General features: G+C 38.2%; 1 protein-coding gene across 1 annotated transcript in view; it reads left to right on the top strand.

Annotated features, from left to right (window-relative positions):
- MDN1 (midasin AAA ATPase 1) overlaps positions 1-22,884 on the top strand; it is a 90,692-nt gene that overhangs the window by 46,377 nt on the left and 21,431 nt on the right. The window contains exons 48-75 of the mRNA XM_085056356.1: positions 58-260; positions 1,370-1,590; positions 2,617-2,730; positions 3,186-3,318; positions 4,196-4,305; positions 4,977-5,110; positions 5,823-5,983; positions 6,334-6,454; positions 7,552-7,762; positions 7,904-8,135; positions 8,915-9,041; positions 9,910-10,080; positions 10,224-10,438; positions 10,536-10,917; positions 11,119-11,228; positions 12,335-13,031; positions 13,913-14,074; positions 14,755-15,028; positions 16,011-16,246; positions 16,904-16,999; positions 17,235-17,329; positions 17,999-18,123; positions 19,237-19,383; positions 19,641-19,750; positions 20,173-20,246; positions 20,470-20,665; positions 22,117-22,276; positions 22,441-22,587. Coding sequence (XP_084912482.1) covers positions 58-260; positions 1,370-1,590; positions 2,617-2,730; positions 3,186-3,318; positions 4,196-4,305; positions 4,977-5,110; positions 5,823-5,983; positions 6,334-6,454; positions 7,552-7,762; positions 7,904-8,135; positions 8,915-9,041; positions 9,910-10,080; positions 10,224-10,438; positions 10,536-10,917; positions 11,119-11,228; positions 12,335-13,031; positions 13,913-14,074; positions 14,755-15,028; positions 16,011-16,246; positions 16,904-16,999; positions 17,235-17,329; positions 17,999-18,123; positions 19,237-19,383; positions 19,641-19,750; positions 20,173-20,246; positions 20,470-20,665; positions 22,117-22,276; positions 22,441-22,587 — 5,164 coding nt within the window. The remainder of the gene's footprint in view (positions 1-57; positions 261-1,369; positions 1,591-2,616; positions 2,731-3,185; positions 3,319-4,195; positions 4,306-4,976; positions 5,111-5,822; positions 5,984-6,333; positions 6,455-7,551; positions 7,763-7,903; positions 8,136-8,914; positions 9,042-9,909; positions 10,081-10,223; positions 10,439-10,535; positions 10,918-11,118; positions 11,229-12,334; positions 13,032-13,912; positions 14,075-14,754; positions 15,029-16,010; positions 16,247-16,903; positions 17,000-17,234; positions 17,330-17,998; positions 18,124-19,236; positions 19,384-19,640; positions 19,751-20,172; positions 20,247-20,469; positions 20,666-22,116; positions 22,277-22,440; positions 22,588-22,884) is intronic.

Raw genomic sequence — 22,884 nt, forward strand, 5'->3', positions numbered from 1 at the left:
AATACATGTTACATGTCTGAATATGACTCTAAACTGCTTTTTGTTTTTTTGTTGTAGCTTGTGTTAGAATTGGTTACAAGGCATGCTTCCTCTCTGGCTTCTCCTGATGTTTGGGGTGAGCATTTGCTAGCAGTGGGATTGTGGCCAGACTCCCTGCCTTCGGGTCTGTTTGCAGCTGAGGACTCGCTCCTTTCCACAGTCCGCAGTGATGGACAGGTCCTAATGTATTGTCTGCATAGACTAAATCTCAGAAACTGCAGGTAGGCAGGAAACTTTTTTTTTTGTCTAGTGAATAAGAAACAATATATGTGAAGTATTCATGGCATATCACTGGTCCTTGCAAAATTCTGTCTTCATCAAATTGTGCAGGTAGAGACTTTGATTACCATACTCTGTAACTGTATTCCTGTTAGCTTTCCATACAACCACTGCAAATGAAAGTTTAATTACTTACTGCATTATTCTTAAGTCTTCAAAATACATTCAAAATACTTGACTCTTTAATCTTCAATAAGTCCATTTGACCCGTTTTGAGAGTTGTTCAGAGAAAGCATTTAGCAGAAAATGTGAATGCAAGCACTGGGTTTAGTAGGTAATACGAGCCCCAAAGTTTCTTCCTTCAATTTCTTTCTAAGCTTTAAAAAACCTAAGCATTTAACTAGTTTAATGATTCTTTGGATTTCCTGTTTTCATGTGATCAATCAGTAATTTTATGTCTGGTAGTTTCAGGTAAAAACACAAATTTCCCTCTTCAGTCAGCTGTCTGAAAGAAGCAGAGGCCCATGTGCAGGGGGTAGATGAAATAATTTTTTTAATGATTTCTTGTGCAGTATAGCTGTTAATTTTTCCAACAGTGGTGCAAAAACTTCCTTTCTGCCTTCTTTGCTTAGTAACCTACTCTGGACAGGTACTGTAGTTTGCTTCCAGTGAAAGAACAAGCTGTAGAAGTTTGTACTGAGATAAAAAGTTGAAATTGTAAAGTCTTAGCAATATCCTCTTTTATTCGTTATTTTTGTGTGGGTTTGTTGTTTATTTTTTAATCAATGACAGTTCTTTTCCTATCTTTCTGTTTTTTAATTTAACTTTCCCTGTCATTCTGGTGCACAAATCAATTAGAATTTCTCAGTGAAATGCTGTGAGTATCCATTTGGGGTAGTGCATGAATTTTTGGCAAGCGTGAGCTCCTAACAGTAGACACCCCCAACTGATTTGAAGTTGGAAACCGGTTTTAAAGCTAAATAATGGTAGAAAGATCATTGCATTACTACACTGATGTCTAAGGATGGTTGGATAGCTTGACCTGCAAAATACATTCTTTCCTGGATCTGGCAGTTTGAGCCCTTGATTGCTGGACTTCTTTGTGTTTCAGGACACTACCACTGACTCTGCAAGATCTTGAAAAAGTTATGCAGTCCACTAATCCTGAGAGTCTGAAGTTCAGTGCTGTTGAGATAGATGCAAACTGGGTGGACAAAATGGAAGTTCTCCAGGCTTCAGTGAAATTGTTCATAGAAAAGGCGACCAATCAAGACTGGAAATTAAGAGTTAAATGGCTTAACTCCTTAGCCAAAAATCTGCCACAGGGACTTGGTATGTAATCATTTAACTTTGTTTTGTCTAAGGGCTGAGTTATGTTTTTACAAAAATCATATGTCTTCTATGAAAACATCCAGACCATTCAAATTATCTGAGTTACGAAGATTCTCAACTATCCACACTAATTCAAGGGCATGGAGGCTCCAGGGAGGGACAGAAACAGGTTGTGTATGTTAGGGAAATCAGGAGACTTTGGGCTAAACATTGTCTTTTGTTACTCAAGCATGTGTGTAACTTGTGCCACTTCTGAATTACAGCTGGTTTTAGATCAGTCTTGGTCTACATAAGTAAGTATGCCTTTTCACTGCTATTTTTAGTGATAGTAAAAGCAGTCAAATGCCTTCTGTGTATTTGGTGTTAAAATACAAATGCTTAGAAAGCCAGGAAACTGCAGAACTGAGATTTCTTGAAGTAGTGCTGTCTGAACATTCAGGATAATAGCTGAGATGAGCTATTTACTTAATTACAGTATTAATCACATTAAACTCATGGAGCATTTAGGCAGGCATTGATCCAATTCATTCACACATTTAGCTTTCTTGTATGGTCTGAAATCTCAGATTATGTTGTCCCTATATTAATATGATTGCTTCCCCTTTATTATGCTGTCTTTTCAAGCAGGTATCTCTGTAAAGTAGAAAATACCTAAAAAATTACTTTAGTGAAAAGTATGCTCTTTTTCTTATTGAAAAGACAGTAACACCCCACAAAAGTAGATGCATTGAGAGGAAGATTGGTAGGTATAAACTCATGGATTTTCACAAACCATATTTTTAATAGCATACATGCAGTATCACCTGTTTAATTAGAACTCCTTTTTGGATTTATGTCATTAGCCATGACATTCTTTTAAGACCTTTTAAGACCTTTTGGAGCTGATACAAAATAAGATCAACCAGCACACCCAGAGTGCATGCACAGGTTTGATTCGGTCTGCTTGTGCTGGCTCAGTTGAAGCTATTTTTCTTGATTTGTACTAAATGCTATTTTATGCCATTGTTCTCCCCTCTTCACCTACAGATTCAGTGCGGATTCAGCTGGAAGCAGGTGCTGTAGCCCTTGGCTGTTTCTATGCCAGTCCCCTCTCATCTGGAGTCAGTAACATGATCAAGTTGCTACAGCCAACTATGACAGGTACTTCTGAAAAAGATGGATGTAAGACATTGCTTCCTTTATTTGTTCTCTGAACACACTGCAGCCCTTCTTAGGAAATGTACGCAGAAAAACAAAGGCTAAATTCTAACTTGTGCTGGTTTCATTTCCAAGCTTGTTAGATGTCTGAAAGCTGTATATAGTGACACTGGACCTTCTATGGCTGGTCATGGTTATCTCACCTGGACTCTGAGCTGGACTTGAGTTTCCAGGCTCTCTTTGAGTACTCTGACCCCTGTTTAATTTATTGTCACTGTTCTATTATACAGAACCTGCAGTTGGCTTTAATGTTTTTCTGTTTAGATACCTGTAGTGAGAGAGTTTGTCTGCTTTCCTCCTAGGCTTCTTTCTTTCCCTAATATTCTTGCATAGGCAGGGGGATCAAGAAAAGTACTGAGCAGTGTTTCACTGCTATCCTGTCTTGTCTGCCTTTCCAGATGAACATGTGATGCCTCTGGACCCAAGATGGAATATGCAGTTTTTGGAGATCATTAGAAATTCGATAAACTTAGATACTGAAATGGAAGACACAGATCAGCTTCTTCTCCTTTTGAAGTCTGCAGCAAATCGGTGCGTTTCCAAAAAACCCTTTGTAAAGATTGCCCAGTGCCTGTAATCAGTGCTGAGTAAATACTTGTGGTGTCTGCCAAGTGTGTTTTTAGGTTTTGATTGATGTGATCTAAAATTCTAGGCAGAGGTTTTGTACAGGTGTTTAAATTCTTTGCTTGTGTTTACTATAGATGCATACTAAGTGATTAAATATAATCACTTAATATACAGAGCAGAGCTCCTAGCATTCCATATAGGCTGCAGTATTTCAAGGACGAATTAGAGCTGTGGCATAAAGCATTAAAGAGGCAGAAGCACCAGTGAGAAATCTCCAACAAATCCTAAATAGTTGCCCTGCTTTTGGATTTGGACTGTTTTTCCTAGTAAGATTAAAAAGTACACAGATTTTGAAGTTAAAGTGTAAGGAAGCAGCTGCTCACATATCCTACAGGCCGTTTAGGATACAGATCCTTCATCTGTTTAGTAGCTCACTAGTTTTTCCTTCCTTGTGAAGTCAGGTAGGTCTGTAAAGTAGAAAATGCCTAAATGAAAAGTAGGCGGTTTTTGGTTTTTGTGGGGTTTTATGTTTTGTTTTGGTTTTTTTTTAATTTAAAACAAAACAAAAAACCTCCCCACAAAAATAGATGTATTGAGAGAAAAATTTGAATGTATAAACTCACAGATTTTCACAAAACATATTAATCTGATCTTTGTGAAGCTTGCTTCTACAGAAACCATATTCAAGCAATTAGTTGTGTTGCACCTGATTCTTCTTCCGTAATGCAGTGAATGTATTATGTCACTTTGTAATTCAAAGATCACATTGTAGTTCACCATTCTCATAAGGCCAAGGCTTTAAAACAGTACTGGATTGGTAACAACTTCATTTTTACTTCAGGGCAATGTTATTTCTTGACCGAGAAAGAAGAAGTTACACTGAGAAGAGTTTGATTGCCAGCAAGAAGCCAAGAAACAGTGTCTTAAGAATGTCTCTAGATTTCCACAAAAGTGGGTTGTTTTTCACTTTTTCTTTTTTGGCTCTGTAGTCAATTTGGAATATGGTTAATTTGCATTGTTGTGAAATGTGTGCTTTAAACATGGTGTGTCCTGAGTATATGAAGAAAAAATGTGTGTCTGTAAAGCAGTCAAATGAGGACTACTGTGTAATAATGTGTCTAACACATTATTCTTAAATTCTATGTACCTTAGGCTACCCTATTTATGTCCTGCCTCAACGAGGTAATGAGTGAATATGATTGCTCTCTTAATTACCTAAACTTTCAAATAATGGTGGAGGAAGATTGGAATAGTGTTGTGTCTTTAACTAGTAAGAATTCCCAAGTTCTTCAGAGGTGCTTTTGTTTTATTTAAGTAGGAAGTTTAGCTTCTAAAACAAAGGGTAAAATTCAGTGATGATGTTAGTGTGCTGCATAGAACGAATTGATCAAGGAATCCCTCATTATTAATTTTTTTAATATATATATTAAATACATAGAGGTGATAGAGAATTGTGCAAATAGTGAAGGACTATTTTTATTCATTTCTTGGATCTTTTCAGGTTGTTTATTTTTTCTCAATCATAGTGAGGTTCTAGTGATTAGAAGCTGACCCATATGTGTCTTGTGATGTGGCTGGAATATTCAGTCCCTGCCTTTCTTTCCCTCTTCTGCAAACCTCAGATCCAGGAAGTTACAACTGTCTTCCTCATGGAATTGTGGTCAACCTTGCTGCTTTCTTTGAACTTTGGGATGCATTTGCACTTCACTGGGTGAAGTCTACTCAGGTGGCCTTAAGTGACGATGACATGCATGATGTGAGTACTTTTCATAGCACATTTATGGAAGTTAAGTGAAATGAGATTGTGTGCAGAACACTATTTTTAGTTTCAAGGACCATGACTGCAGTGCATCTGTTTGTATTCAGAATATGCTGAACAGTAGGCGAATTATAATGTTTGTTTCTTTCAGTGGCTGTATTTGTGCTCTGTCTTCTCATTTCTTATGTGTGGAATGTAGGTTTTCAGTCTGCACATACTTGGGGTGGGAATTATCTTACCGAAATTTACACACCTGGCATGTAGATAGTTGCTGATCCTGATCATCAGGTCTAATATTTGCTTAGGATGGCATGAAGCTGTAGAAGTGGCTGTTTCTCTGTGCTGATGATAGAGGAGATTTCCATCTGCAGTAAGAATATCTGAACCTGGACAGCTGACATGCAGGTCACAGGAGTGGTTCACTTTTCCCTCTCCCTTTTCAGAGGGAATATAAATATAATTTTGCTGATACCTTGACATTGTAGACTTGGTGCAGGGATTGGTTGGTTTTGGCTTGTGTAGTTCCACCGGCCAGTGAGGTATTTTTAGAGAGCCTGTAGAGTCCTAGTTGTGTAGCAGTAAATACAAAGCATTGTGGAACTCTGAAGGTAATGGATGCGATGGTAGCTTTGCTTTTTCTCTTGCTTGAAGTACAAAGTAGTCTGTAACCTGCAGCAGTGGAAACACTATAACCTCTTGTGTTTGTTAGGTTTTGTACTGCTCCCTGTGGCGGGACAGGTTCTGGGCTGTCTCTGACGCTGTGACAGTGGATTCATCAGGGTTGTCACTTCTGGCTCTGCACTGGCACTGGGTTATGAAACACCTAATTGACAGAATTCCTCAGATGCTTATTGGATCAGACCAGAACAAGTGAGTGGCTTTTGATTTGTTTCTGTTAAATGGCTGTATAAATTACACTTTTCTTTAGTGTTATAGCTAATTAGCATTGTTTGGATTAGTGCCCTAAGTCATGTTCCATTAGTGATGCACATAACAATGTGTTAAGTAGCTGTTCATTTTTAAAATTAATGTTTCCTAGTATTGTGCTTCTACTTAATCAAATGTTCGTCTAGAATTTCTACCCCTACACAATATAGTGAAAGGATAAGAGATTTGTTTCTTATACCTCTTACACCTTTTGCCTTGTTTCTCAAACTTCTATTAACTGTGTGGGCTTTTTTCTCCTCTGTCCCTTCTTGTTTTTTCCCCTCCTCTAAAAGGATTTCCAGAGAAATTCAATCTGTTTCACAGCAGATTCAGAGCTGCTTGGTCAATCCTGCTGGTGTTTCAGCCAATATGAAGATACTACAGAAGTCTCTAGGAAGACCCCTTCCTTTTAAGGTATCAATACTCTGTTTGCAAAAGATTTGTATTTACAGCAATGTTCAGATAGGCTTTAATATATTTACAGCACTTACTTTCCAGGACAGCAAAAACACACTTCTTTTGTATTTGGTAGATTGATTTAAAAGGAAGTTGCAGCATATGTTAATGTACGTGTCTTTTGAGAAATATATCAGTTATCTAGGTAGCATTTCTGCTATTAATTGTGTTATGTATAGAAAATATTTATTTAATTCAGAGTGCCTGAGCATAAAAATATTACTCCTTGTTCTGTTTTGAAGTCTTGTGAGTGTCATTATGCCATTTACTTATTTAGTGAACATACCTGTATTTAGAACAACCTGTGCACTTTTATGCAGCATAGGATGGGGCTGCCTTATGATTTCCCAAGACAAGTCCTCTTAACTTTGATGGTTTTGGGATTTTCTCTTAATGTATTTCAGAACTTGTTGTAATTCAGTTTTTTTAAAAAATCTTTCAATAAATTTTCTAAAGAGTACAGGTCCCTTTTTAAAAGCTGTGCAGAAGTAGTCATGTGCACTTGTGTTGGTGACTAGTAGTTAGATCTTGGTTTTAATGACCTTCTCTCTCAAGGATACTCAGCTATCAAAAAATGCACGTAGTTACTTTGTGAGACACTGAAGAACATTCAATGCTTATTAAGAATTTGGAGAGATTTTTGTAAGCATTCAAATGTATTTAAATTGCAAGTGTGAACTGCAGTTTCTTGTAAGTGACAGTAACTCCAGGGGTTTTTTGGGTTTTTTTTGTGTATTTATTGCCCTTGATTTGCGTAAGTTGCCATGTTGAATTATTATTTGTCTGCATAGTCTATGTAGTTTCTTTGTGAAGTTAAAAAACACTATCATGACAAGAAGGAATTGTGGCCACCTGTTTCAATTTCTGTCTTCCTGCTGTATTAAGTAGGGCTACTCAAAGATGATTGTTAAGCTGTTGTTGCAGGCTGGTTTATATATACTTGTACATTAGTTGTGTGCATGTGAATTTGAAATCTCAGTTTTGACTGCAGTCACAATTCTTGTTTGTGGTTTTGTTAGCACTGTTGAAACTACTTGTCCTTTTCATGTTTCCAGGATAAACTGGGCATGGAATGTTTTTCTCAGTTAAAAGCTCTCAGCAAACCGCTGAACATCTTGGAGCTGAGATTGGCCTGTGGAGAAAGTACATCACAGGAGAAAATGTGCTGTCTGAAAGTTGCTGCCAGAGGAGTGAAGATGAAAAAGGCATTGCTGCAAGCTGATGGTCTGATAATAAGAGCCAATCATTTAGAAGATGTTTGTCTGGGTAGGTAACACTTCTGAAGAGCCCAACAGGATGATTTCTGCCATCTCCATTCTTTCATACACAGATGCAAAGGATGTTAAACATTCACTAGCAAGACATACAGCTCATGCATTTAAGTGCCTTTTACATTCTGTCAAACAGGTCAGCTACAACTGTGCTTGAAAGCTATACATTCACAACTGAGAGCAGAAGGAGTGACATACAGTTATTCAGAAGAAAGGCTGCCTGAAGACACCATCTCCAACCAGTTAGACCCTGCCTTGCTAAACCAGCTCTGCAGTAATGTTCAGCTGTGGCCTGCAATGGAATACATGGGAGTGCTCTGGCAGTACAAACTGACAGCAGATTTTGTGGCCAAGGCTTGTGCAAGAAGGTAAGAAGAAGGCTGGAAAAAGAAATCCTATATTCCTTTCATGAGATTCAGAATCTCTAGCTAAATCTCTGTGTGTACGTATTTGTTAAATATTTATATTACCACTGTGTATGTGCATATATATCTGTGCTGCACACAAATGTGTGTGTGTTAGGAATCAGCTCTAAGATGTTTATCACCACATTGATGGGGGCAACTGAAGAAAGACTGAGTTAGACCTGGAGATGGAGGAAGTAGGCTAGCATGCATGCTTCCTTTGGTGTAAACTATAGAAACATAGAATCATAGTTTAAATTATCATTATTAAAGTGTTAGTATTGTTTTAAGGGGGCAAGGGTTTTTATTTTTAGTCTGGTTTACTAGTTCTTAAAAGAGAGCTATTTATTTATGCATTTTAGTGAACATAATATTTTGTGCAATCAGGCTCTTAGAATCACTGGTTCACTCTTGAATTCAGCAAAGTTCTGATTTCTCACAAAAACTACAAAGGTAGAAGACAGTTTGTCCCCAAATGTTTTGTATGTTTTGCTCAACATGTAGCTTATGGGTACAGGAAATTCCACTTTTCCCCTTTTTTATATGTTAAGATTCTGTCAGCTTCAAAGAATTCAAATGTTTTGAGTATTGAGTGCTTGTTCTTCCCAATATTTGAAACACTGTCATTTTAACTTTTCGGTGACTTTGCCTGCCATTCTCAATTTGTTTTACTATCCAAATGATTTATTTCATGTGCCAAGCTTAAACATTACTTAAATTGTATTGTTTCTTACCTGCTACAGGAAGAACTGCAGTCAAGAACTAAGCATATGTTCAGATCTAGCTCAGTTTATAGCTTTTTCTCTGAAGTTGACACCAGCTGCTTCTCACCAGCTCTCTGGACTGTGGCACTTGTTACACCTTAATGAAGTAAGAGCAAATTTTTTAGTTTAATTAGTCTTGCAGAAGTTTTCAGCAGGTTCTTCAAAATATGTATATCTCCAAGATTTTTGACATGCAGTTTTTCTACCTCTGCCTGACAAAAACTGTTCCTTTTAATAAGAAAGGTTATTAACTGCAAGCCTTGAGAAAAAGTAATTAAAACACAACGTTGAAAGATAAAATGCAACAAAGTCTTAAATAACATAGTTCTATATGACTTAGTTTGGTAGTATTGTTCCATACATCCATCTGTGACCTAATGGAAAACAGGAAATCGTTTGAATGGCAGGTGCCAGCCTGGTTTTAGCTATGTGTTCAAAGTAATTTTTTTTGCTGAAAAATGCTTTCCTCTGCTCCTGTGCCTCTAAAATTTTTCAGGTCTGTTGCAAATCAAATAGACTGATAAAACTACCTGATGCATTTTCTGTAGAACATTTAATAACTCTGGTTAATATTTATGATACAATGGTTGTGTTCCCACAAAGTGCAGTGAAATGCAAATCCACTTAAAATGCTTCAGAGCAGGGTATTGGATGGCTTTGCCCTTTCCATGCCTCTGCACCCTGGTGTATTGTAACAAAGGTTGCACAGTCTAACAGCACTAGAGACTGTGTGCTAACAGCTTGCTCTGTAAAGATGCTGCATATTTCACTGACAGGAGACAGTGCTGACCTCAGGAAGTGCCCTCTTTGTTGAGGTGATGCAAGCAAATATTATGTGAATTAGAAAGATCTTGGAGAGTATCTTGTACTATCCCTACTGAAAAACAGTATCATACTTTCTTTGTACATGTGTGTTTAATTCTCTTTTGCTCCCTGAACATAATTCTCACCTCAAGGTTTTTGTTTCTCTGTAGATATCCCCTGAAGAAATGTCTCTTCTGTCATCTCAGCTAGTTAATGCTGTGTTAGCATCCTTTTGGAGCAGTACTTTCACCACAGACCCAGACTACTGGTTGACTTGGAGGCCACTGCCTGCAACAGAGGAAAACAACTTCTCTAAATCCCATGTGAACCGTTCTATGAAGGTTTGTCTCTTCTGACCTAATCAAATTCTAGTCTGAATGCTCCTGTTGACTGATCCAACAGTTTTCTAAAGCAGTATTGTAAGTTCTAGCATAGTCAGTGCAAGTTGCATCTGAACAATCTAACTCTTGATCTCTTAATTTAGGGCCCAGGCATTTTGACGCGAGCTGTTTTCTCAAAGTGCTTCTTTGAAATTCTAACTAGCAGCAGCAAGACAAGCCCGTGGGATGTGAGTGGGCTTCCTGTCCTGTCATCATCCCATGTAACGCTGGGAGAATGGATGGAGAGAGCACAGCAGCTTCACAAAGTCAGCACAGCGCTGTGGACCAACCTGGCTGTCTCTTCAATAGCAGATTTTAGGTATTAAGACCTCTCTTCCACATGGGTTATTTAAATCAAGCATGTTACAGAAGTTTGCTTACTGTATGCAATCTTTTTCTCATTTCTTTTCCTCCAGACACACAGATGCTAGGCTACAAGGAATAATGCTAAGCAGACAGCTCTCTGCCATGGTAGATTTGGTTCCAGTGGATCTTCAAGAAGAATTTTTGGAGTGCTGTGAGAAGCTCTACCTCAAGGATCCTGTTGCATATGAGTACCTTCTCAGGATACTTGGAAGCATCACTGATCAGGAGTTACTTCCTAAAGAATTCCTGTTCCTTCTACTCACTTGCTTGCATCAGTTCTATGGGGAAGGGCTCCAGGAGTTACCAGAGACAGCTTGGCGAGGAAGCCTCTGGGTGCTCATTGGCTTGGTGCAGATCCAGATGTGGCTCCCTCAGACCAGATTTGATCCAGCTGTTAAAAGAGAATACAAGCTCAAGTACTCAAAAGAAGAGGTGAGTATGAAGCTGAGTTGGCTTTTGCCTTTATTATGTATAAAACCAACACAGGAGAGTTTGGCTTGGGGGTTCTTGGGCAAATATCTGGTCATGATTTTTAAACTATACAGTCAGAACTTATTTTAATGTCCAAGAAGTTGATGTACCTACTTGGTTACTAAAATCAGAACTGTGAATGGTTTATTCTTTCCTTTTTAGTTATACCACCTGGACTGTGAATGGAAAACACATGATTTTTCATCCCAGCTGCATACAGGAAAAAGTATTGAAGATGAAACAGTCAGTAACTATATTCACCCCCACATCAGGTAACACCCAGGCACTGAACCCGTCTCTTTTAGAGTGGATATGTCATCTTTGTACGCTCCGGCTACAAAGCTTTTCTCCTCAGCTTTAAAATTTTTCCCTTTCTGTAGAAACAAGAGTTGCTGATTTTAAAAGTATCAATTTACATATTGAGGTGATAGAGAAAAATACAAAAGCTGTGCTCTTTACTTGCAGTGACTAAGGAATTGTCTGTACAGTTTGTGCTGCTGTAAATAGAACAATTAAAGTGGTGGCTGGCATGTATTGATAAAGTTGAAACCATGTATAGAAGTAAAAATAACACCATACATTTAAATTGCAATACTTTCATTAAAATGTGACAATGTTACCAATGAGTTGAAATGAGATGAATTGTTTACTTGTCACTGTAGTTCCTCAAGGCCATTATATAGGCCAGTACTATTTTGCAAAGTTCTTCAGCTGATATTATTGGGGAGAAATCTCCATATGTGTAATTTAGCAATAGCCTTTGCCTGTGTTGCTGTGGATAAATTAACTTCATTACCACATTGAGTACACTGTTGACATTCAGAATCTGTAGCCACTGTTACTTCATTTGGGGCTTTTTATGCATCATTTTTGTCTGAGGAACTTGGGGACATTTTAAGCCAAGAGAGCTTTCTCCTTTGTGCAGCCTTCCAGGTGTGTTCCTTGTATACAGAGATAAAAACTGTGTAATATTCACAAGTTTCCACTTTAAATAGAAATTTTTGGTTTCATTATTATACATGTAGGGGGCCTGTTAGTTCCATGCTACTACTTAAAGGGAATGATAGTCATTGACAGCAGGTTCTGAATGGCTGAGTTTTACCAATTGCCTGTGGTTATATTACTTTTTTCTTAATGCTCACATAGCTGTCAAGTTGCAAGAAAAAAATAATTGAAGTTTGTTGAAGTGGCAGGGAGAGAAGAAATCAACACATGTACGATATAAGGGTGTTTGTTTTTTCCTTATTTGCTGTTTCACACAAACCAGGAGAATATTTCTAATTAATCTTTCTCTGTATCTGTTACATTAGATATATTTAAATAAGCTTATATGAAACATATTCCTATATCTAACCTGGTCAATGTTATTTCTTAACAGACTGTTACATGACAGAATGCAAAGGCTGAAGGAGCAAATAAGCAGTCTTTCTAGAAGGAAGGCTTTCAGGCCTGCAGCTCCACTGTATGATTGCTTATACCAGGAGGCTCACCAGTACATCAACAGCATAGCACGGATTTCCTCAGTCCAAGACCTTCTAGCTCGCCTTCTGCAGTTCCTCCGTGGAGAGAGACCCAAATCACTGCAGGCTGTACAGAACCTGTTAAATGAAGAAGCATCGTGGCAACAGTCACACCATCACTTTAGAAAGCACCTGGCAGAGGAGTATGCTGCATTCCCTGATGCCATCATTCCTCTCCAAGCTGCCATCCTGCAGTTGCAACATGGCATGCGATTAGTGGCTTCTGAAGTGTATGCAGTGCTACAGAGCTTTGTGTGTCCAGCTGATCTCACCAACCTCCTCACTTCTTTGTTGACATTTCCTTCTGTTGGCCGTGCCTTTCCCACTTACTTTGATCGGGCAGAAATTTTATGCTCAGTGAATTCAGTTGGGGTACTTAATGGACTTAAGAAGTTCTCTCTGAAGCACTCTGAAGGAGGATCTGAGGGAACTGAGCAGCCTTGCCCAACTCTGGAACAGCTCCTGGTGAATGCTTTGTTACATCTTCGATGCCATGTACTATGCAGAGGAGAGATGGACCAGAAATCCCTGCAGCTTTTCAGGCATCTGTGTCAGGTAAGCTCTGGATGCTCATAGCTGGGATTCTTGAACTGAACTTGTCCCATGTTGAAGACATGGATCTCTTAAAACAGGTCTAAAGGAGAGCCACAGAAATCAGGGCTGGAACACCCCTCCTGTGAAGAAAGGCTGACAGAGTTGGGGTTGTTCAGCTGGGGGAAGAGATGTCGCCAGGGAGACCTTGTTGTGGCTTTTCAGTATGTAAAAGGGGCTTATATAAAGGCAGGAAGGAGACCTTTTACCAAGGCTCGTAGGACAAGGTGTAACAGTTTTAAACTGAAAGAGGGTAAATCTAGATTGGATATGAAAATAATTGTTTTAAAATATGGTTGGTGAGACACAGGAACAGGTTGTCCAGGGAAGTTGTGGATGCTGCAACCCTTAAAGTGTCTGAGAGTGATTGGGTGGGGCTTCAAGCAATCTGGTCTAGTGGAAGATGTCCCTGCCCGTGGCAGAGAGGTTGGATTAGATGACCTTTAGAGGTGTCTATCTTGATAATCGTCAGTATGATGTTCTTTAAAGTTTTCTAACTTCTTCCCAATTAATTGTAAAAGATAAGTTAAATACTAGAATAACTTGTTTGGATTTATCAAGTCATAAAATGATAGCTGTAATGATTACCGAAAATTTTATTTATATAAGAAAAACCCCAAACAACAAAACCCAAAAGCACACAGACACATGCACTAAAAAACTACCCCAAAACAAACTTGGCAGAGAGTTTCTTCATAAAATGCTTCAGAAAGGCTTTGATTGATACTGTTGTAGACCATAGAGGAGGGAAGAGCCAAACAAAATAGATCCTGCCCCACTGATGGAACAGGAGATGATTTTAAGCACTAACTTGTGTAAAAACATACTGCTTTGTGTTTCCCTAGGCAATTGTAAATGAATGGGATGAACAGGAACGCCGTGCCCAAGAGCAGGAGGCATTGGAACGCAGCCTGTACAGATACAGGAGTAAAAGTCATGGAAAAGGACGGAGTGAGGAAGAAGAGGAAGAAGAAGAATTTAGGAGGAGATTTCCTTTTCATGAAAAGGTAATAACTGTAACTCTGTAAAGAAACACAAAAATTACTTCTGAAGTAGCTCCTGGAAATACATGCTATAAATAACATGAGGAATGAAGTTGTTTTTCCTTCAACCAAAAGTCCGATGGGGGTAGATTTTGATAGGTATTAAGTAGTGTGCTTGTGGTTTATTTTATCTTCTGGTTGAAAAAGTTTTTGGGATTCATTTCCAGGTTTGAACTGTACTATGACTTGGATGAATCATCCCAAATTTTATAACTGAATGATAATATAGTTACTTGTAAAAATATGGGATTTTATTAATTTAGCAAGTAAGGACATCTGAGGTTCTACTGCGTGTGGAGAAGGCTGATTTCCTTGATTAAATAAAGCAGTTGGGACAGAACAGTTCAGGTCCTCAAGTAACCACACTGTGTTGAGGTGGTTTTTCAGCAGAGACAGCTGCTGCTGCTTTTTCTAGAAAGGTGTTTAGGTAGCAGCAGCTCAGGGATCACTGTACTGCACTCTTGCCTGCTGTGGCTATGCCCTGAAATGTTCTGTGGTTTCAGACTGGCAGTCTGTCTATATGGTACCAGCTGCAAATCATCAGCATGTTGTTGCAATGCCAAAAAACCCAAAAGAGGAGATAGGGAGAAGAGGTTTTTAAGGAAGATATTAAAATTTTCTTCTGATTATCGTGTAATTTTCAGGACTTTGAAGATATCACAGCTCAGCCAAGCCTAGAAGAAAAAATGGAAACTGAAGATCCAGTGGAAGACCAGCTGGAAGTTGGCAGAGCCCTTCTGTCCAAGAGCTCTATGCAAACAGTAATGAAGGTTCATCAACAGTTGTGCTTAAACTTTGCTCGATCCCTGTGGTATCAACAGAGTCTGCCTTCTCATCAAGCCAAGCATTATTTCAGTACATTTGTTTCCTGCTATCAGACTGGTGCATGCCTGGTGTCACAATTCTATCCTTTAATTGGTAAGACTGCTAGCAGTATTTCAGATAATGCAGGTTTAAATTTGTAACAATTTGTTTCAAAATAATTGCATTACAGGTAATGAAAGAGACATATTATGGGGAAAGTGCACAAAACTGAATTTTGTTTTTCCAGAGAATTTTGGTTTTCCAGAGAATTTGCCCCATGTTCAGAATTGTCTTGTATAATGCTTTGATATTTATTCTTTTGTGGATTTCTTTAATTCCATTTGGTAATATAGAAGACCAGCCCAGTATTAAAATACATTGAATACTGAGTGAAATTTTGATCACATGAATCTGCATAGTCCTGTGGAAGATAAAGCACTTGCAGAAAATTCCCAGAAGTAAATTTTGCCATGAAGTTCATAAAAGAATTGGTTTAAATTTAGCTTATTTATATAGCTGAAAAAAGGTATCGTGTTCTTTTTTTCTACCCTGAATTTTGGAAAACTCGATGTGTCAATTGTTTTAATAATGTGTGAGAACTCAGAATCATGACTTTCAAAGCAGAGCTATATATTTCAGTTCAGATCTGATAAATGCATGTGTGCAATTAAGATGCAGCAGATAAGGGTGGCTGTTTCTACAGTATCTTACTTTTGGTTTTGCACCTGAGATGTAATGTCTGGGAGTTTTTTTGTGTGTTGGATTACTTTTCCACAGAGCCTTGCTACTAATTTTATAGTAATATCTCCTTGATGTGAATTTATGTACAAAGGAACTGTTTTCTTGTGACAAGATCACAGCCCACCTTTAGGATGCTGGTTGTACTTTTATAGAAAAATTTGGTAAAATAGAGAATATAAACTTTAAGTATGTCTCGTGTGCCATACTCCATCTCATTGTTCCAGTGGCATAGTCTTACATCCTTGTAAAAGATAATATGCTAAGGCTTGGGGTACAGGGGGAAGAAAACTCCAACTTTGTCTATTCAACTGAAAAAAGAATTAATAGCATGTGTCTTCCATTCCTTGCTTTCTAGGTGCTGAGATGAATGATAGTCTTTTGGGAAGCCAACTTCTGCTTAGCAGTCTTCTTCACAATACTTTCTTTGAGGAAGTAACCTCAGATCTTGTGCTGCAGCAAGATGGCCCATATGACTTCTACCAGCATCCCAATATTCAGCAAGTCCGACAGTGCCAACCTGTACTTGATAATTTTGCTAAAGAAATAAATGGGCTACTGCAGGAATGGCCAGAGCATCCTGTACTTGTGCAGGTAAAAGCACCTCAACAAATGTTTGGGGGAAACTGGAGCATTTCAGGATTGCATTTATATGTAAATATGTGTGTAGATATGCACAGACATGTGCACACATTCATGTGCTTGCCTAGATGTTGTCTGTAATATTTACACAGGTGTTTTGAAGTCATACCTGTTTATTCATAAGAGGTGTAGGTATTATTTGCTGTTCTATTTTAGTTATGAAATGTTAAGTGGGATTCTGCCAACTCAGAGCTTTAAGCAATCTTAAGTCTGCTATAGCTCAAAGGTTTTGAGGTCTTGTTGTTTCTACTCCTGTTTTTTCCTGAAGTTCTTCCTTCATAATGCTTTAGAATAATTATTTTTGGTCCCTATTATGGGATCTGTGTTGTCCTCAGGTTACATTTCTTAGAGTAACGTAGAAACTCAGATTCCATAGGAACTCTTTGCATTAGGTAATTTCATTTGTGCTCCTTCCCCTGAGAGCATTGGTTTCACTGAACTCTTTAGTGAGCTTATACTAAATTAAGAATGCAGTTTAAAAACGTTAAAAAAAATAAAATCTTATTTCTTTCAGGGGACAGTTATGCTAATAGTATTAGCTTAATTTCATGGCTGCTTTTGTTGAAGTGCAGTTACTATGGGTTGAATGCTTTTGCTTTTATTTTGCAGCTGTTAGTTGTGATGGACAGAATCCGGAGTTTTCCACTTTCTAGTCCTCTTTCAAAGTTTCTGAATGGCTTGGAAATTCTGCTTGCAAAGGCACAGGTAAGAAAAAGGTGAAGGGAAAGTTTTATTTTCTCTTTTATGCTTCCTTGCCTATATTTGGTACCATTTTACAAACACAGTACATGAAAGCTTTCTCCTTGACACGATTTGGGGGAGTGAACTTGCTCCATACTGAAAGTTTAGAGTAAGAACCCAGCAATCTGGAATAACAATGAGTCTTGCCAGGCAGAGACTAATTTGTGGCTTTGTGTAAAAGGGAACCTTTCTTTTCCAGGACTGGGAGGAAAATGCTAGTCGAGCCTTGTCCTTGCGGAAGCATCTTGATCTGGTCACACAACTGATTATTCAGTGGCGTAGATTGGAGCTGAAGTAAGAACTGTCCTTCCATACTGGTTTTCCTTAGATCCTGTAAGCTTTCGTCTCCACGTGGAGCCACATTCCAGTACAAACTTGCCTTACCATGGAACATGATTCTGTGTGTCTGTCACAGTGAAAATGTGGGGGGAAGAGAAACCACCAAGGAGCAGCTGTTGTGTCCCATAATGAGTCTGTCCAGACCATGGTGACCCTATGTATTTCCCTCAGGAGAAGCAGAAGTATTTTCCCAGTGCTCTCTTGTTTTCATCCTAGGGTTTCCTGAGCCTGCAGCGTTTTGTCTGTTTAATAACCCTCATTAAATTTTCCTTTAAAATTATTGTCCAGTCTCCTGTTTAAGACCATGTAAAATTTTTATCTCCACAGTATGTCACAATCAGGAATTCCATGAGTCTACCTCAATTTCTGAGAAAATAAACTTTTCAACCTGCCTCTAATGGATTTTGCTTTACCATCCCTTCTTTTCTTCTCTCATATTTAATAATATTGGCAAAAGAATGATCCTCAGGAGTTGATGGTATATATTAAGCTTATGTGCAGATAATTTTATCCTGTTAAATTTTCCATTAGTTTAATAGAAACAGAAACCAAATTTTTGTTGTTTTGAACCCAAACTACCCAGGATATTTTTTATCTATTTCTCCCCTTTCTTACTGTTTCTAGTTGCTGGTCAGTAAGTTTGGACAACATTATGAAGCAGCATGTGGAGAAATCCACAAAGCACTGGTTCTCAATCTATCAGATGATTGAGAAGTATGTTCAAGAACAGACAGAGGCAAACACAGAAGGTAAGTGCTGGCCTTAAAATGAATATGTGATGCACTTCTAGTAATTAATAAGGATGTATGATTAAGGTCCTAAAAGCCAGAGTATGACAATGCATTTTCAGCTATAGTTCTTGGCCCTAAAGTGAATTACATGGCTGTCTAGTGTCCTCCATATGCAGTAAACTTTGTATGTGTTTCTGAAACCACCTGTGGCTCACAGGGCCAGTGTTGGGATGTAAAGAAAAGGTGTCTGTAAAAAGCATATAAAAGAAGGTAGAATTGTGATAGCTGTACATCATGCCCATAAAGACATTTCAAACAGGTTTGGAGGGTAGGAGGCCTCCAGCTGCAACTAGAAAAGGCACCTCACTTTTTTTAGCTGCAGAAAGCATAATTTATATCCCAGCTCAACTCCTTTTAACATTCTGTATAAAGCCTAAAGAATTCTTAGAGTAAGTAGGTTTTTGTACATACTGTTCTTAGCAAATCTATCTGCACGTGTTCCTGTTACATAAAATAGGGGAATGAGGGGCAGTACGTTGCCTCTCCCAAATTTAATGGAATTGTGAAGATGAAAGCAGTATCCTCTGGCTTGAGGCTGAGTTCTTCAAATCTCATAACTACTTAATACACTTACTTGATGAGCTTCAGAGCCTTAGGTATTTTATATCTCCAAGAGGACAACCTGTCTTCTTCTGTAGGTAACACTCTAAAACTGTATTCTCTACCAGATTCTTCTGTCCTCATGACTTTGAGGAGTTAAGGAGCTGGCAGTGACTAATTTGTAGAAGGACTCATCATGACTAAAAAAGCCATTCATTCATAGAGAATAGCAAGTATTCTCTAAATACTTGATGGATGCTGAAACTGGACATATAATTGACCTTCTCAGTCGGTATCTTAATGCTGCTTCATGTTCCCTGTCCTTTCTTCCAGTGTGGCATTCATTGGCTTTACTTATTATTAAATCAAAATTCTTCCCTCTCTGCCCCTTTCCTATTTTGTTTTGAACAGTTCCTAACTGAGACTCGGTATTTAATTGAAAGTTTACAAAGAGCAGACAATTTTCCTGCAGATCTTCTGGGCTTTTTTTTTTCTCTCACTTTTTTTCAAAATTTCTGTTGCAATGTTCAGGAACTGAGCCAAAGGATCCGAAAACACTGGTCAGCACATTACAGGCTTTCATTGAAGGCTCTACTCTAGGAGAGTTTCATGCGCGGCTCCAAGCACTACTGGTTTTCCACTGCCATGTCTTACTGATGCCTCAAGTAGCAGAAAAGGGTAAGTTGTTAGCATTACCTGTGCTGAGTTATCTGTACAGCAATCTGGCCATCAGGTGTTCCAGACTTTGGTCACTAAGCTCGTAAATAGAATACAAGCCAACAGTGCAGTTTTACTGTTTTCGTGTTGGTCTTTTTACTCCATCTGTTGGTATTGCTAAGCTTCATGATTCCAAAAAGAACTAGGGTGCATTTATGGTCTTGATACTGAAGAATATCCTCTTGTAAAAGAAGGTTTTTATTATCTGTCCCTTCTAGATGTTCTGTGCAGCATCCTGTGGAATCTGTACAATTACTATAAGCAGTTTTCAGAGTGTGTTGACGCCAAAATCACTGAACTTCGTCAACCCATAGAAAAGGAACTTAAGGTAAAAGGAAAGTTGGCTCAGAAAATATATCAATCTAATCAAAGGAACAGTAGAGCAGATACTATTTGAATCTGTCTATAATAGCTCTGTTGGCCACTGATTCCCTACTACTATTTTTGAGGTGGGGGAGTGGTTAATTGAAGGCTTTAATATTTGATTAGTCCCATTTATCCATGAAGGTTTCTGCTCACTGGTGAAGCCCCTTCGGATTTCACATTTGGCTATGCAGCAGTTTTTATGCAGTGCAAACATGTATATTAATAAGAGTGAGATGCCTGTGCAATAATTTGATCACTCACTAAAATGTATTGCATTTTAAGACTACCAGATCATTGTAGCTGATTAGGTTTAAAGATCAGCTTTGATAAGGAAATACTGCATTTCACTTACATAAGTTATCCCATTGATTATTTTCCTAATAGGAATTTGTGAAGATTTCCAGGTGGAATGATGTAAGCTTCTGGGCTATAAAGCAATCAGTTGAAAAAATACGCAGGTAAGTCAGAACTTAAAATTAAGCTCCCTATTTTGAACCTTCCTTTCTATCATGATTTCTCATGATTTCATCATGAAATCATCATGATTTCTCTATGATGTTAAATTTGAATGCAGGAATGTTTCTTATGCTCATAACACAGTGGAAACATTTATTTCCAGCAGCTGAGAGATTTCCAGGGTTACAAAATCCAGTAACATTTTTGCTTTCATTTGGTAACTAGAACCCTCTTTAAATTCATGAAGAAGTTTGAAGTTGTTCTGGATGAGCCGTGTCGACCTGCCTTGGTGGAAATTGGTAAGGAAGAGCAGCTGGACTGCATGCAAAAGCAAGAAGAATCTGATGACAAAGAAACCAAAATTCAGAGGCTACACAACACATTGAGGAAGGTTCTGTCTGCTAGAGCAGATGTTACCAAGGTGACTGAATTAGTTATTTTAAGTGTGGGAAGGATATTTTCTCTATTCTCATCTGTATGTTGCTTTTCACTGATTTATGCAGGAAAATCTTATGTAAGCGTCAAATCTGTTGAATATATCATAAACTTTTTTGGTCTTACTTGTTTTCAGAGTTATGCAACACTGCAGATGGGTGGGACTGCAGGATGGAATGACAAGCATGATCTGTACTGATCTGGCACTATATCTGTGCTCTAATACAGAGATGATGCAATTACACATTTCGTCTCAAATTTGCTTACATATTGTCTGCAGCAATTTGTTACTTCCCTACTAGTGCAGTAAAATAGCCTGGAAGATGAAGTTATTACCCATTTTTTTCTAAGCAAGGGCTGAAATAAATAATCATGTAGCTGTAGGATTTGTGTGTATATAACCTCTGATTAAATATTAGATCACTTTTGGCTTGGATAGTGGTAGAAGAATGCAATACATTGTCATATGTTTGCTGCTGACCAACAGTTTGTGGATTGCAAACATTTGCCTTGGACTAGCTGATGCATGGTAAATCCTGCTCCACAGTCTCAGTTTAATATGACTCTAATTAATTTGCCCAGTTCAGAGAGGAAGCCAGCTAATTTTCTTCCTGAAATAGACTCCTATTCATATCATTAGTTTTTATTAACAAGATGCAAGGAGACAGACGTAACTTATCAGAATTTGCTTGTGAATGGGAAATGCTGAGTTACCCTCAGCTTTGTTCAGTTTCTTCAGACCAGGAGCAGGGCTGATCTGCTCACATCCTGTACAGGAGGGTAGAGTGAGGATGCAGAAATCTAATGCAAATCGATTGAGGGTTTGGTTTGTTGGTCTGTGATTGGTAAGCCTGTTACTGATAGTTAACAGGGTTGTTAGTTTCACTTCTTGCAGTTTCATGTTGTCTTCATTCCCTAAAGAAGATGCATGCAAACATAATTTGAACAAAAGGATTAGCTTTGGATGTGCTGAGGAATTAATTCCATTACTTAACCATTTCTACTTGCATACTCTATTTGTTGTTCTTTAAGAATAAAATTTGTGTTTAGTGGAAAGTAAGTGAGGATGTTCTTACCTGACACCCTGAGAGCATTAGTGATTAAGGTTAATGCCTTTAAACTTGGAAGGGAGAGGAAGCTGACCTGAAGCAGTAATTACCTTTTTCATAGAGGTAATGACAAACACTTAAGGCAGTAAGATCATAGCATCTTCCATTTGGTTGGCTGTTTTCAAAACTAATGTCTGTCTGACCTACATGTATTACATGATTTTTCTCTAGTGTTGGTGCTGAACTGATCAAAGAATCACATGAGCGTGTTTTGGGGTTTCACATGAATGCAGAATTTAGCCCTTTTTTTTTTAAAGTGATTTACTCTCAATGATAAAATAAGAGAACTTTGAATATGTGTGTATAATTGCCTTTCATTTTTTTTCAGAGGGCACTCCCAGAAGAATGTCAGGATGGCATTGCATTTCATACAGAATCTCTTCAGTATCGTCTGTCTAAGCTTACTAAGAAGATGAAGAAAATGTGTAGAGCAGTTACAGAAAATAATTCATTCTTAAGCCTGGTGGAAAATCTCGAACAGTTCACAGGTTAGGTTTTCTTGTGATCTCCATACCACAATTGACCTCTGTAACATAGATCAAACAAAGCAGTAAAAAGTGCAGACATATAGTTGTCTTCCTAGAGTGTCTTCCTACAGCTGCTTTGTGTACATTAGGTTTTCAATCTCTTATCTTTGCTGTCTTCTACACAGGTGGCATTATTGTATCCGTAGCTGAACTGCAGAATTTAACATTTGATCAGACAGCAGCTAAGGAGAAGCAAAAATCAGAGGCAAAGCATATTCAGATGCAAAAGCAACGGGCTTTGTCAGATCTCTTTAAAAGCCTTGCTAAAACAGGTGAGCTTTGACCAAAAATGGTCTTGGTTTAAAAGTACTGAGTTCTTGAACATTTTACTATCTTTGCCAATACATCTAAACCCACCATAATATGATGTCAGGCAACACATTCATCTTCCTCATTCATCAGCCTTTTCATGTCTTACAAATGATCCCTAACTCAGCTTTCTTAAAGGGCATGGGGCACTGAAAAGTCCTTAATGCACACAGGACTGTGTTAGTCTGATTTCAGCTGTGTTGTTCAGCCCAAGATAGCTCAGCTGCGATGTGTTCTTACATTACAAATCTTGCAGCATG

The sequence above is a fragment of the Lichenostomus cassidix genome, chromosome 3 (assembly GCF_008360975.1).
Source record: "Lichenostomus cassidix isolate B80296 chromosome 3, HeHo_3.0, whole genome shotgun sequence".
NCBI classification, from domain to species: Eukaryota; Metazoa; Chordata; class Aves; order Passeriformes; family Meliphagidae; genus Lichenostomus; species Lichenostomus cassidix.